At 41.9% G+C, this 17037-nt stretch overlaps 1 protein-coding gene across 4 annotated transcripts in view; it reads right to left on the minus strand.

Moving 5' to 3' along the window:
- Positions 1-14710, minus strand: part of GRIA1 (glutamate ionotropic receptor AMPA type subunit 1) — a 310401-nt gene extending 295691 nt beyond the window's left edge. For 2 of the 4 annotated variants that reach the window (XM_056516840.1, XM_056516836.1), the window contains exon 1: positions 14087-14710. In XM_056516840.1, coding sequence (XP_056372815.1) covers positions 14087-14177 — 91 coding nt within the window. In that variant the 5' untranslated portion in view covers positions 14178-14710. The remainder of the gene's footprint in view (positions 1-14086) is intronic. The other 2 variants (XM_056516838.1, XM_056516837.1) reach the window with 1 other exon arrangement.
- Between the last annotated feature and the right edge of the window lie 2327 nt (positions 14711-17037).

A 17037-nucleotide genomic window follows, 5' to 3' on the forward strand; every position in this document is an offset into this window, starting at 1 on the left:
AATGCGAGTGGCTAGGTGAATAAGTTCATGTAGATTAGCAGGAATTTCTCGTGCGGCCAGAACATCTTTAATGTTGCTGGATAGGCCTTTTTTGAAGGTCGCGCAGAGGGCCTCATTATTCCAGGACAATTCTGAAGCAAGAGTACGGAATTGTACGGCATACTCGCCAACGGAAGAATTACCCTGGACCAGGTTCAACAGGGCAGTCTCAGCAGAAGAGGCTCGGGCAGGTTCCTCAAAGACACTTCGGATTTCCGAGAAGAAGGAGTGTACAGAGGCAGTGACGGGGTCATTGCGGTCCCAGAGCGGTGTGGCCCATGACAGGGCTTTTCCGGACAGAAGGCTGACTACGAAAGCCACCTTAGACCTTTCAGTGGGAAACAGGTCCGACATCATCTCCAGATGCAGGGAACATTGGGAAAGAAAGCCACGGCAAAACTTAGAGTCCCCATCAAATTTATCCGGCAAGGATAGGCGTAACCCAGGAGCGGCCACTCGCTGCGGAGGAGGTGCAGGAGCTGGCGGAGGAGATGACTGCTGAAGCTGTGGTAGTAACTGTTGTAGCATAACGGTCAGTTGAGACAGCTGTTGGCCTTGTTGCGCTATCTGTTGTGACTGCTGGGCGACCACCGTGGTGAGGTCAGCGACAACTGGCAGAGGAACTTCAGCGGGATCCATGGCCGGATCTACTGTCACGATGCCGGCTGGCAGGTAGTGGATCCTCTGTGCCAGAGAGGGATTGGCGTGGACCGTGCTAGTGGACCGGTTCTAAGCCACTACTGGTTTTCACCAGAGCCCGCCGCAAAGCGGGATGGTCTTGCTGCGGCGGTAGTGACCAGGTCGTATCCACTAGCAACGGCTCACCTCTCTGGCTGCTGAAGATAGGCGCGGTACAAGGGAGTAGGCAGAAGCAAGGTCGGACGTAGCAGAAGGTCGGGGCAGGCAGCAAGGATCGTAGTCAGGGGCAACGGCAGAAGGTCTGGAACACAGGCTAGGAACACACAAGGAACGCTTTCACTGGCACAATGGCAACAAGATCCGGCAAGGGAGTGCAGGGGAAGTGAGGTGATATAGGGAAGTGCACAGGTGAACACACTAATTGGAACCACTGCGCCAATCAGCGGCGCAGTGGCCCTTTAAATCGCAGAGACCCGGCGCGCGCGCGCCCTAGGGAGCGGGGCCGCGCGCGCCGGGACAGGACAGACGGAGAGCGAGTCAGGTACGGGAGCCGGGGTGCGCATCGCGAGCGGGCGCTACCCGCATCGCGAATCGCATCCCGGCTGGCAGCGGAATCGCAGCGCCCCGGGTCAGAGGATGTGACCGGAGCGCTGCAGCGGGGAGAGTGAAGCGAGCGCTCCGGGGAGGAGCGGGGACCCGGAGCGCTCGGCGTAACAAGGGTATGCTCCTTGGAGGCAAAGGATCCATTCCAGGTTGGCTGCATCATGCCCTATTGGAATGTCACTGCTGGAATGTTGCAGACACCTTTTGAGGCAACCAGAAGTTATTTATTTTCTCACATAGAGGCATAATAATACATGGTTATTTGGAGGCACCTCAGACCCACCTAGGAGGAATGAACAATTATCCTTTGTAGAACTATATACAATGACCCCTCGACCTACGATGGCCCAGACATACGATCATTTCAACATACAATGGCCTCTCAGAGGCCATCGCATGTTGAAGGCAGCATCAACATACGATGCTTTTGTATGTCGGGGCCATCGCATAAACGGCTATCCGGCAGCGCAGACTGCTTCAGCTGCCACCGGATAGCCATTTACAGTGCCCCGTATGGTCCGCTGACGATCACTTACCTGTCCTCGGGGCTCCGGCGCGTCCTCTTCGGGATCCCCTGCATTGGTCGCCATCCCGTCATCCAATAGGAGCGGTGTGCGTAGCGACATGATGGCAACGACGGAGAGCGAGGATGCCTGGGAAACAGAGGCCTTGCCGGAGCATTGGGGACACCCGGGGACGCGGAGACAGCGATGGAGGGTGACATCCAGGGCAGCAGTGACGAGCGGTGACGGTCCGGAGCGGCGGGGACAGGTGAGTACAAGTTTCTATACCAGTGGTCTTCAACCTGCGGTCCTCCAGATGTTGCAAAACTACAACTCCCAGCATGCCCGGACAGCCGTTGGCTGTCCCGGCATGCTGGGTGTTGTAGTTTTGCAACATCTGGAGTTCCGCAGGTTGTAGACCACTGTCTTATACTTTACATTGCACGGATCCCTCAACATACAATGGTTTCAACAAACGATGGTCCATTTGGAATGGATTACCATCGTATGTTGAGGGACCACTGTATTTTTTTTATTGATAGTTGGCTGTCACTTTAGGTGGACATTTTACACCTGAAATACTGATCATTGAATATACATGTATTGAATATACATGTATGATGTTATGCTGCACTGTACATATAGTGTGTTCTATTTCATTACAGCTGCATACCTTGTTGGATTGTGGTGATAGGCAACAGAAATAAAGGCCTTCTGAGTTGCCAACTACTAGAGAAGATACAGGTATGTACACAGGCCCTGAAAGGTCCTTGTACTGCATGGCAGACATTGTGTATGCTGAGGTACTCCACCACTATGCTGAAGGGTATCTAGGCAAAAGGGATAAAAAGTAGATTTGAGAGAAATAGTAGGAAGTGCTGTAGATCGGGATAGGACAGCAGAGTGTTGACTTGTCCCTTAAAGAAGAGGCAAGAGAAATTGGGGCTGAGGATTAGTGATGAGTGGCAGGGGCCATATTCCAATTCACGATATTTCACGAATATATGGACGAATATTCGTCCTCTGTTCTCAAATTTCGCATATTCGCCATGTTCGTTCACTTTATTTCCCATGCAAAATCGTAATGAAATTTGTATAGTGCAAATTCACGATTATATCTTTGAACTAACTAACACTATACCCTACACTAGAACCTATCTGCTAAACTAACCTACCCTATCTAAAGCTAAAAGAAGGGAGGGAACAGTGTCCTCTGGAAGTGCCAATATTCACGAATATTTGCATATTCTCATATACAAAATATTCACGCTCCACACCGACTCACACAGTAATTAATATCGCAGCCTTCTTTGGACCACAAGCTGGAAGCGGGAAGGGATGATCACTTTTTTTTACATAGCACACATCATTGTTGTGATGTGTACTGTGAAGAAAAAAAAATTTATATTCATCATTACGAATATTCTAAATATTAGCAAAATCACGAAGTTCCAATATTCGCGGTAAAAGTTCACATTTCAAATATTCGCTGCTTGAACAAAAATCACCTGGACATTGCCAAGCACTTTGAGCTGAAAAAAGTGGCCACTTCAAAGGGCTAGATAGAAACTGATTGCGAAAGTGGATGGCTTGTAGTTTGTTGTGCATGCCACCATTAAAGCTGTAGACTAAGCGCAAGTGTTCAGTAAACATATTTGTTTTGATTACATTGGTCTGCACATTTGTGAAGCTTTTTAAAGATAATCCCACGTGAGCATAGAACCTTTAAGGGGTACTCTGGCACTAAGACATCTTATCCCCTATCCAAAGAATAGGGGATTAGATGTCTGATCGCGGAGGTCCTGCCGCTGGGGACCCCCCGCGATCTAATATACAGCACCCACCTGTTAGCACTGCAGGAAGCGCTGGAGGCTCCAAGTCTTATGCCTCCCGACCACGGAGACGGAGTATCGTGACATCACGACTCCGCCCCCGTGTGATGTCACGCCGCCCCCGTGTGACGTTATTCCCCCGACCCCTCAATACAAGTCTATGGGAGGGGGCATGATCGCTGCCACGCCCCCTCCCATAGACTTGCATTGACAGGGCGGGGCATGATGTCACTATACTCCGTCCCCGTGGTCGGGAGGCATAAGACTTGGAGCCATCAGTGCTTCCTACAGTGCTAACAGGTGGGTGCTGCATGCTAGATTGCGGGGGTCCTGAACGGCGGGACCCCTGCGATCAGACATCTTATCCCCTATCCTTTGGATAGGGGTTAAGATGTCTTAGTGCCAGAGTACCCCTTTAACCCCATATGTGCCCTACAAAGTCAATACCTAAAGGCCTCTGACGTCCAGGAATGCCATTTCTGTTGTCATCAACTGATAAAGAAATAATTGTTCTTAAAGGGGAACTCTGGCAAAAAACATCTTATCCCCTATCCAAAGGATAGAGAATAAGATGTATGATCACGGGAGTCCCATTACTGGGGAACCCCGCAATCTTCGGGTCAACAGCGGTGGCGGCCAGAACACGGAAGCTTGGAGCTACTACGTAGCCAACACGCCTCCTCCCATAGACATGAATGGAGGGGGCATGGCAGCTGTAGTCACCAGTCATCCGGCACTTAGCGGAGTTCACTCCGTGCACAAATGATGGGGTGCCACGCCGCAGATCAGAGGGGTTTCCAGCGGCGGGACCCCTGCGATCAGACATCTTATCCCTATCCTTTGGTTGGGGGATAAGATATTTTTCGTCGGAGCATCCCTTTAAGCTCCTGCTATACGTGCTAGGGTGTGCCCAGATTCTGTAGGTCCAAGTAGCATAAACAATGCCATATGTCTTATATATTACGGCATTAAATTTAAAGGCACAGCAATATATTTCTCAACAGTGAATTGTAACACAACATCAGAATTCAGTAAGGGGTAAATATGTGTGCTTGCAGATTACCTCCTTACATGTACCCACACTCCTACAGCAAAAATGTAGGGATATAACACAAGGAAGGGGGAAAACAAAAAGGGGCGAACAAAAAGGTCTCCTCATTGAAGTGGTTGGATAGTGTTGGGGTAGTGTTTACCAAGACAGAGGCCTTTTTATCTTATGTATGTGGCCTTCTATGTACGCCTTTGACTCATATACATATCGCTTTGAACACTGAAAAGGTGATACAACATCTGCACAAAAGGTGCAATGTTGCTGATAAGCACAATTTATACAGTATAACCTGCTCTAAATGATGACATCCATAAGGCTGCAAATGGAATCCAGGCTACAGACTTGTGGGAAGTTGTAAGCTGGCCCTAGTCCTGAGAGGACAATCATTCTTCATTTTACTGATATCTAGCTCGACTGCACCATAAACACCTATTTGGTTTATATAAAGAGGCCACATATGGTGTTACCAGAGATCAGCGGCCACAAGGCCCCTGATCAAGTGTTTACTTTGATGGATATAATAGAATTAGATTGACTACATTTCAATTGGTACCGGCCCCAGATCACAACAAGGTTGCTGGGGAATCTTGGTAGGTCTCACCATGCCATGTATATGGCCAATTTAAGACTATCAGTATTTAGAATTATAATACACCCTGTAGTATATTATTATAATTCATTTAGCTGTAGCATTGACACATTGAAGATGTCTTCATTAGGGTCCCTTCAGGAAAATTTTGGGGGTGAAGGTGGTAGGTCTGCAGGAACAGTCCTTCAAAAATTTCAAATGATGCCAATGCAACCAGCATAGAGTTCCATAATGTGCCGCTCTAGAGCCCATGGAACGCGTTATAATAAAATGTTAAATGAAAAAAAATGTGTTTCTATGGAGGACATCGAGTGCTCATATCAGTCCCACATTGTCTCATTTAAGGTACTTGTTTATGTGAATAAATCTGAAGGAATGAGAAATGTCAATATATGAGTCAAGAACTATTGGATATTTTTATTTCTTGTGTTCCCTAGATGAACAACTACTGTATATAGAAAGAAGTCTTCACATATACGCAGTGTTCTCCCTTTAAAGGGAACTTGTAATCACTTTTCTGCTGCTCAGATCACTTGTCATTAGGGCGGTCCCTGGTGGCTTCCTCCCACTGGCCTTGATTGATTGATGTTTCTCTGTTTGGGTATACTTAATGGGGTATTCCAGGATTTTTTTTGACTATGCTATAGGGGCTGTAAAGTTGTAGTTCATAATATAGTGTCTGTACCTGTGTGTAATGGTGGTCTCGCAATTCTTATGTGATTATCGCCCCAATATTTATTTTTAACAGCATACAAAATGACGCATGTCTTGGGACTTCCCAGGTTGCAATGCGTCAAGACATGACATCACTAGTCAGTTGAGCGACAGATAGATAATTTTGCAACAGCTGTAGGCACCCTTATTAGAAAACACTGATCATTTGAGCTTATTTGTGCTGCAATGAGTGGGGTGGCTGATGTGTGAGAGGGAGAAATGTAACTTCACACTTACAAGCATGCAACTATGGGATGTTTAGTTTAAGAGACCAACTCCAACAGGAAATACCCAGATAGCCTGGCAGGTATGTACTGAAACGACTTTATGGTGGATAACCCCTTTAAAGACACAACAATGAAGGCTGGTGGGGTGGGCAGAAGCCGCTGGGGACCACCCTAAAGATTAATTATTAGGACAGAATTAAAGCGATGACAGGTTCTCTTTAACTATCATTGAGGAAAACACAGATTTAAATGGGTACTCCGCCCCTAGACATCTTATCCCCTATCCAAAGGATAGGGGATAAGATGTCAGATCGCCGGGGTCCCGCGGCTGGGGACCCCCGGGAATCACCGCTGCGGCACAACACTATCATTACTGCACAGAGCGAGTTCACTCTGCACGTAATGACGGGCAATACAGGGGCCGGAGCATCATTACGTCATGGCTCTGCCCCTCGTGACGTCATGGCCCACCCCCTCAATGCAAGTCTATGGGAGGGGGCGTGGCAGTCATCACGCCCCTGCCATAGACTTGCAATAAGGGGGTGGACTGCGATCTCACGAGGGGCGGAGCCATGATGTCACGCTGCTCCGTCCCTGTATCGCCTCTCAGTACACAGCTGTGATTCCCGGGGGTCCCCAGCAGTGGGACCCCGGCGATCTGACATCTTATCCCCTATCCTTTGGATAGGGGATAAGATGTCTAGGGGCAGAGTACCCCTTTAAAACATCTTCCAAGCTTGACCAATCCAGTTCAGGTCTGCTAGGTTTACTATAGCATTCCGTTTTAGAAATAGTTTGTTCCTGTTGGAACATGGCTGAAAAAAAATCACCATCTATTTGTCTTAGCTTGAAAGGGTTAGTAATGATGATCACTCTAGTCACCCTATTAATCCATGAACCCGGCATACATTTGAGAACACTTCCCAAAGGCCTGAAGGCAACAAAGCAGAAAAAAATCCAACACAGCTGACAACTCTGGGAAGAAAAACAAGATTTCAAATTGTAATTCAGCTGTTGTGTGCTTGAAAATAAAGCCAATATAAATCCTGGATGCCTGGATTCTCATGTTTTTTTTGTAGCCCTAAGGGTCTGGGGTGATGTCACGCCATGTCACCACCAACTGAATGAAGACGACAGTAATGTAGCTTGTGCTTCCATACCAGTAAGAAAATCAATGCATATATTTCATTATAGGTAAATTCTATAGAGATAAGCTACCAGAGAAAAAAAAGTGTACAACTGGGCATTTTATAGACTAAACCCCTTGGCGTATTAATTTTGCTACCAATTTTGGTGAGGCACATGGCACGATCTAAATTGATGAATATACCTTCTGTAATATCACTGCCAGTTCAAAACTTATTGATTTGAAGGAACTAGGGGCTTCACTGCTTTTCACACATACATAAATGGAATTTGAAAGATCTTGCCACAAGCACCATCCTTCAATTTGTTTATAAAAACTGACCCATCTTTCAAAGGAGTAGATAAAAAAAATATAGCCAATGATCCACTTCTTCTGAAGGAAAATTATTGTGGAGGGTGAAATTGGAAGTATTGGAATGAATGGACACAGAAGACCTTGATCTCACTACTAGGGTAGCTCCCTATTCATAGAACAACCCTACCATTACGATTAGTCTCTAAAACACTTTACAGATTTTTGGCCTACTCCATATTTCCATTGCAAGTTTCTCATGAGCCATAAGAAGTAAAAAGACATCAACGAAGGGGCCTACAACTCCGAAGGATATATCAGATGTATGACCAAGGATGTTGGGTGGTCAATGAGGCTTTTGTATTCATAAATAGTGCACAAAGTGGGGCACACATTGCTCTAACTTTATGAAAAATGTGTATGCCAGATATAAAATAGAAAAAAAGGATTGCAAAAATGGAACTTCTGCCACTCATATGTGATATTGCAGCTCAACCCTTTCTCTTTAATTGTGCAATACCAGGCACAACCTTTCAACTGGTATGGCACTTGTTTATGTAAGAGCCATGTTTAGATGCTTATTAGCTTTCTTTATTGCCTAACAGGCCCCATTTATGGGGCCCATAGGTAGTTTGTAGTGCCTAGACCCTTTTAATACTTGTGATGCAGTGATAGACCTCTAGCTACTTTACCTTATATTTCCATCCAGCTGCCTTTTAGCTGTATATTGTGTAGGCACACATTTTGTATAACGTTACCCTATTGTATTATTTCGTATTGTTTTTCCCTGTTTCCTCTATTCTTCTCCTTATTTTTTTTTTTTTTTACTTTCCTGTGCCCCCTTTACTTTATTTCACAGCAGCCAAAGCAGCCATGGTTTCCAAACCTTGGAAACCCCTTTATCTCTAATATATTGACAACACTTTCCTACATAAGGCTCATTTCATAAATGTATAAAAATAATTCACAGTTTTTAACACAACATTATTATATTAGAATAAGGAGAGCACATCTTGTTCTGTACCATCAACTGAGAAACTCCCCCTTCTTACTGTTTATATATCGCTTTTTGGGGTAAACTTGGTTGACATGAAGTAGTTAAATGCAATGTATTTTAAGAGCAGTGTTCCTTCTGGCCTGTACCATGCAGAGCCCAGCTGCACAAAGAATGTTAGGTTCAATCTGATTCACAGAAAAACATTCACAGCAATCAATAATCCATCAATTTCCTCTTCCAAGAAGCCATACTCTGTCTATCTCACACACAAAAACCTTCAGAATTAACCCAGTGATGCTTAAGTTAGAATAAAAAGATTCTCTTATCTCTGAACCCAGCCAAAATATAAGATCACTACTATTTAAATGTTCCAGTTACCCTTTAAAAAAAAAAAATCTAATTAGGGGGTGGTTGACTGGAAGGTCCCTTTGCCACCTTTTCTTTGTGGAAAACAAAACATTTTTAGGAAAAAGATAACATGATCAATATTTTTCTCTCTTAAAATGTAAAAATTTCATCATCTCCATTTGGTCATCCATGGATCCCATCAGTTAAAGGGGTTATCCAGGAAAAAACTTTTTTTTATATATATATATATATATATATATATATATATATATCAACTGGCTCCAGAAAGTTAAACAGATTTGTAAATTACTTCTATTAAAAAATCTTAATCCTTTCCGTACTTTTGAGCTTCTGAAGTTAAGGTTGTTCTTTTCTGTCTAAATTCTCTCTGATGACACGTGTCTCGGGAAACGCCCAGTTTAGAAGCAAATCCCCATAGCAAACCTCTTCTAAACTGGGCGTTTCCCGAGACACGTGTCATCAGAGAGCACTTAGACAAAAAAGAACAACCTTATCTTCAGAAGCTCATAAGTACTGAAAGGATTAAGATTTCTTAATAGAAGTAATTTACAAATCTGGAGCCAGTTAATATATATAAACACATTTTTTCCTGGAATACCCCTTTAAGATCTGAAACTGGGGTAGAAATTTATGATAATTTACTATTGTAAACCTAAAGTTATCCTGGATAAAAACCAAAAACACTCAATTTCTTTTGCACCTCTCGTCATTCAGAGTACGAAAATGAAGTCAATTCCATAAATACAACCCCTAGCTGATTGAAGAATGCAGTTATTCAGTTCTATCTAATGGAGGAGATGACATTACCTTTGTCAAAAGTTACTATGGGTTATTTTGTTTTATGGACTAACATGACAACCAGTTGGACAGAGAAGAGAGATGAAGAGCATTAGTGATGACCACCAGAAATGGACATGGGGATATTTAAGATCTATTTGGCAATTGATATCTATGAACTTTTACATGGAGGTTTGAAGTTAGTCCATGCATCTCTCTAACCATGTTGGTGAGACATTTCTCTGTCTATGCTCAACTATGACCTATAATGCATCATCCTATGGAAAGTTCTGTAGTGGGTCATTTCCAGAAACAAGCTTTTACTGAGATGAACAGTTTTCACATCCTCACATCCTAGTATGAAAGCATAATTCTATGGTTTTTCTTAATAAACACTCAAGGGACCTATACTGCAAAGTCTAAGAGTGTAGAATCAAATGTTACTTGCTATAGTTACCTATGGCATTGACATTATTTTAGAAATACTTGATCTAGGTGTTATATCATGATGAAATTGATTTCACTTTGAAACCTAGTTTTTCAGTTTCTATTTCCAGAAGGATTTATCATCGCAAAAATCTGTTTATTCATATCTGACTACAATGATGCATACTTAAAAATATATTCTTATGCAGATGCATACTTAAAAATATATTCTTATGCAGACACACAATATATATCTATCTATCTATCCATCTATTTAATTTTATTTGTCTATCGTTCGATCGGTCCTATCTATCTATCTATCTTCTCATATCTAGCTATCTTTCTATCTATGCATCTTCTCATATCTGTCTATCTATCTTTGTATCTATCTCATATCTATCTTATCTATCTTTGCATCTATCAACCTATCTATATCTATCTTTCTGTCTCTCATATCTAATCTATCGCATATCTATCTATCTATCTATCTTCTCATATCTATCTATCTTCTCATACTTATATATCTATCTTCTCATATCTATGTATCTATCTATCTATCTCATCCATCCATCTATCTATCTATCTATCTCATATCTATCTTATCTATCTATCTTTGTATCTCTATCTATCTTCTCATATCTATCTATCTATCATCTATCTATCTATCTATCTATCTATTTATCAACCTATCTATCTCTATCTATCTATCTATCTGTCTATCAAGCTATCTGTCTCACATCCTTTCTTTCTTTTTTCTAATTTTATCAATATTTTCCATATTTCTATCTTTTGAGCTCTCCATAGATTTTGTCTATTTATCTTTCTCTGAATTCAATAAAAAAAAAAATGTATATCATCCAAACGAACCCAGCACACAATAAACGCCTTTTTCCACTGATACAATATTTTCTACCATCAAACCGCAAGTTGTTTTATTTTTTTTTCTGTAAATCAATGGATTCCAACATGAAATAATGCATGAGGTGGTGTGCCACAGGGCATCTGTATGTCTCCTCCGCTCTGGACATGCTTCTACACTTCAAACACAAATTACTTCCTCCGCCATCCCCGAGCCTTATAATGTGCTTTATCAACATGTTGCTTGTACACTTAGAATCAAAGCATATAGAAGCTGGGAAAGTGGAGCAGGCACAGATCTGGGGGATAGTATAAACATAAATCTCCGGAATAATGTAATATGACTGGTTATAATTATAAACTATGAGCTTTTGGGTCATTCTGGGACCTGGTGGGCTCTAAGTAGGTGAAATGGAAGAAATTGTTAATTGGGATAAATTCGGATTAAAATCCAGTAGAATTGTATGTGAAGCGGGAAATTATTTATTGATGTAGCAGAACGAAACCTGCCAGATATAGCAGAGCTGGGTTCATCTCTAGCAACTAACTCCCCTTGTAGTGTTCATAGGACTGCAGGTTCAGATGGCCATAGATGTAATGTAATTTATGATCTGATCGTAGACACAGTCATTGACAATGATGGTTATGTCGATGGTCCTAAATTGATTGAATGGGGTTGATGGAAATTTCTTCCCATCAACACAAGTCCATCTTGTAGGATGGAACAAGTATGTCCAGCTTCATCCATTACAAGCTGGTCCAATGACAATGCATTCCGAAAATGTTTTATTAAGATTTTGGATGAATTATATCTGTGACCAAGGGCTATGTGTGTTGCTGAAGTCACCTGAGGGACTTCATGATTCCCATGAAAAAGGGAACTCTAGTCTTCTCAAAGCAACGCTCACAGGTGGTTGGGTTCAAAATCCCCTCAAGGTGGAAAGCCAGGCAAGCATGATAAGCTTAATGTGTTGTGACAAGGGGATGGAGAAGGATTGTACCAAAGCAAATGTAAAAGAAAAACAACCTAAAATACAGCAATAAAAACTGCTAAATGCACAAAATAAAAATGTGATGGTTTTTTACTGCAGACAAATGGTCGCCCATCATGTAGCATCAAATAATAAGAAACAGCTGAAAGCCCCCAACAAAAATATTGACAGCCTGCGATTCAGGTTAACCCTGTACATACAAAGCAAGGGACTCCAAACTGTAAATTAAATAGCAAAAAGGCAGCAAAACAGTTAACTATGAGATCATAATTAATATAGACGCAACATTTCTCTTTTAATGTGCCGAAAATGACGGTGACTCCAATAACTGAAAGATAACGCGCTGTTGTTTGTCAATCTGCCAAGGATCTAGTTCAACTCTAGTAGAAAGTGGACAAAATGAAGTATACAGTCTTTATAGATGTAATGATAGCGGGAGGCGTAGACAGAGGATGATGAAGAACATTCAGATAACAGGTGGTGGAGGAAGTGGTGGCGATGACGAAAGAATGAGCCCCTACTTAGGATAGGCCAAGGTAGATCTCAATGGAGAATGAATGTGACATAATCTGGACAGATTAATGGGTCGATTTGCAGTCATATGATAGGAGAAACAGCCATTTTCCTGGGATGAGCCATCATTGCCTATCATTGGTTTATATGACATTATTATTATGCCTTAAGTTTCGAGCCATCTAGATGTCTCATCATATGATGTCACTTATATAAAAGGAGAGTATGTGATGTCATCAGAAAATTATAAGATACATATGCGATAGATAAATAGATATACTATAAACAGATCAGAGATAGATAGATAGATGGATGGAAAGAGATTTATGTGACCTTAATATCATAGCCATTTGGATCTCTCATTATATGGCGTCATATATACAGAACATGTGATGTCATCATAGACATGTCAAATACGTTGATACCAATGATATAAATAGATAGAATTAGATAGAATAGATTGATAGAATAAAGAAATGGATAGACAGATAAATATATACTGTAGATATATATTGTAGATAGAAACTGCAGATAGAAAATGTAGACTTGTGGCCCTTCCAAAAAACCATTGAAGTATTGCACTAGTACTAATAGACAAAGGACATATAGATATTAGATAGATAGATAATTAGATATATAGATAGATATGAGATATATATATATATATATATATATATATATATATATATATATATGTACTGTATTCACTTATTCTTGCATGAACGAAACACAATCCATATTACTAGAGTGGACTCCATAACCTGTTACAGGTATCCCCCCTCCATTCATGTTTACTGCAAAATCCTTACTCCTGAAGACTGGAGAAGACACAGAACCTCCATGTGAACCTTCAGTTTTTTCCCTTATGTACCAGATTCTTCTAAATGTCCCCCAGGAGTAGTGTTAAAACCTAATAACTAAGAACAAAAGGCTTTCCTCCCCTGTTACAACAATAGGTGTGATGACCCAATATGTATCACCTATGTTATGCCAGATGAGATTTGCCATGCTATCCATTGCCTCAGCAGCTAAAGGGTTAATGGTGCATGCCAAGAGAGAGTGTGTGTGTGTGTGTGTGTGTGTGTGGGGGGGGGGGGGGTGGGGTGGGTGAAGGATGTGGGGAGTTATGGTTGAGCAGCTTGAAATGCCACAATAATGCGTTATTCCAAGGTAATAGCATTTAAAGAATCGGCGGAGGATTTATGTGTTTGGGGAGGGGGTTAGTAGCGGTAGATGGGGGGCATCAGCGGGGATAGTGAAGGTATGAGCTGTAGGTGACGGCAAGCAGGAAGTGCTGCGGACATCATACAAACTTTAGGTATTATATTAGGTCCACACTGTACCCTGGCAACATAAGGACTGTAACCACCATCATCATCACTGTCATAAACAATGTATTCACAATGAAAAGTACAAAGACCTTATCAAGCAGTTCCATCCTACAGTGTTCTACCTCTTTAACCCACTAAATACCCTCCCCCCCCTTTCCAAATTTTTAAAGACCCACAATACAACTTACCGATCTGAATAATGTTTGGAAAATTGGGGAAATTGACCCCAAGAACTGCCCCTAGAAAGCTGGTGCAGATAAAGGCAAAGATGTGCTGCATATTTCCTTTTGCATTGGCGGAGAAAAAAGGATCAGCCCTACTTCCCAAGCAAAGATTGTTGAAGGTTTTCGTTTTCTTTCTTTTTCTTGCCCCTGAAGTGTCTTGTATCCCTGGCCTCCTTCTTTCTTGAGGTTCCAAGGATTGATGATGATGATGGGGGTGGTGTTGAAAGGAAAGCAAAAAAAAAAAAATCTGTTGATGCTGTTGCGAATTTTTTGGTGTCTCTCTCCTTGGTGCTGAAAACAAGGCTTGTGTTCCTGGGCTTGTGTGCTTCCCTGCTACACTGTGCCGCTTCCTTCCTCCATCCAGCTCTTAAAATGCTGTCTTAACATCTACTGACAGAAGGATTAAGTGAACACAGAAGAAAAGGGAGAGAGCCCTCCTCATTCACACACACAGACACACACAGGCACACACATTACTCTCTCTCTCCACACTCCATCATGCTAATGTGCTTTTATTACTGTAGCCAAGCAACTGCCTCACATTCCCCAACCTCTCTCCATCCTCCTGATAGAAGCCAATGTACTGTAGCTGAGGGTGATCTCTCCATCCTCCTGTCCCCAATGCACCCCCACACCCTCCTATAGAGCTAACAATATGTGCACCCACCACTCCTCCCTCCTGTGTCACAAAGACTCTCCTCTATATAAAGGAGTCTGTTCTTCGCTGTTGCAAACACACTTGGTTATGAGGGAAGCCTGTATGCAATGTAGATGTAGCAGAGTTGGATCTGTAATAAAATTAGGAGAATTCATTCTGTAAAAAAATATATATATACTGTATAAATACAATTATCAAAAATTGCAACAGAGAGAACAATTGCCACAGAAAGTAAAAAGAACCCCAAAAATCTAAATAAATAATAAGAAAGTTAGAACTGATAATATTGACTTCCTAAGAAATAACTTAGAGTACTGGCGGAGGAGGATGAGGAAAAGGCCAATCTCCTATAAAGGAGTCTGCACTTTGCTGTTGCAAACGCACTTGGAATGAGGGAAACCTGTATGCAATGTAGGTGTAGCAGAGCTGGATCTGTTATAATATTAGAAGAAGAATACATTCTGTAAAAAGAATATATATATATATATATATATATATATATATATATATTTAGCAAAAAATGCAACAGAGAGAACGATTGCCACAGAAAGTAGAAAGAACCCCAAAATCTAAATAAATAATTAGAAAGTTAGAACTGATAATATTGACTTCCTAAGAAATAACTTAGAGTACAGGCGGAGGAGGATGAGGAAAAGGCCAATCTCCTATAAAGGAGTCTGCACTTTGCTGTTGCAAACGCATTTGGAATGGGGGAAACCTGTATGCAATGTAGACGTAGCAGAGCTGGATCTGTTATGATAGTAGAAGAAGAAGAATACATTCTGTAAAAAGAATATATATATATATATATATATATATATATATACATATATATATATATACACACACAATTAGCAAAAATAATAATCTAGGTGTAATGGTAGAGAAGGATGAGGAAAAGGCAAATTTAAGGCCTTCTACTCTACTATATTTAGACTGGTGACATATGACATGAGAAGGAATAAACTCTTTGCCTAACACTGGGCATAGGCTCTGTTTACATTTGGCATGTAAGCTAAGGCAGTTTTTTCCAACCATTGTGCCTCCAGCTGTTGCAAAACCACTCCCAGCATGCTGACAAAAATTGCAACAGAGAGAAGCATTGTCACAGAAAGTAAAAATAAGAACCCACATAAATGATAAGAAGATTACAACAGAAAATGTTGGTCCTCTGAGAAATAAACTGTGTGTAATGGTGGAGGAGGATGAGAAAAAGGCCAGTCTACTAAATGCCTTCTTCTCTACTGTATTTACACAGGGGAATCTAATGTCAGATTACCTGAGAAGGGATAAAGTATATGCATATATATCCTAAGATACAATACTACATATACTGCCAGGATGTAAGCCAAAGACTGCCTTTTAGTGTCCATTATACTCTAAGCCAGGGGTAGGCAACCTTTTGGTAGTGCTGCGCCCAAACTTTTTTCAATGTCGCCTGGTGTGCCGCCAATATGGGTGTGGTTTTCTGTGGGTGGGGTTTGTGGGGGGGGGGTGGCTTGTCACAAGGTGTGATTTTTTTCAGAATTGGCTTTTTATTCAGGTCAGTATACAGACCACAAAATTATTCCCCACCATAATACAGGCCCAAGAATTACCACCCACCATAATACAGACCCCATAATCACCACCCACCATAATACAGACCCCAGAATCAGACTGCACCATAATACAGACCCCAGAATCAGACTGCACCATAATACAGACCCAAGAATCAGACTCCACCATAATACAGACCCCAGAATTAGACTCCACCATAATACAGACCCCAGAATCTGACTTCACTATAATACAGACCTCAGAATTTGACCCCACCATAATACAGACCCCAGAATCAGACTCCACGATAATACAGTCCTTAGAATCAGACCTCACCATAAGACAGACCCCAGAATCAGACTCCACCATAATACAGACCCCAGAATCAGACTCAACCATAATTACAGACCCCAGAATTATTACTCAGCATAGTACATACCCCAGAATCAGACCTCCCTACATAATATAGACCTCATAATCAGACCCTATCATAATACAGACCCCACCATAATACAGACACCCCCCCCCCCCTAATAATACAGACCCCGGGATCAGGACCCCAGTCATGTTGCACAATAATATACATACATTTACATTAACTGACTCGCTATTCACGTCTTTTACAGTCGGCGTCGTCCTCTTTCCTTCTGTTCTCCTTCTGGGTCAGACCATCATGACGACTTCTTCCAGCCAAAACCCATTACTGCAGCATCTGCAG

The sequence above is a fragment of the Hyla sarda genome, chromosome 4 (assembly GCF_029499605.1).
Source record: "Hyla sarda isolate aHylSar1 chromosome 4, aHylSar1.hap1, whole genome shotgun sequence".
In the NCBI taxonomy this organism is placed as follows: Eukaryota; Metazoa; Chordata; class Amphibia; order Anura; family Hylidae; genus Hyla; species Hyla sarda.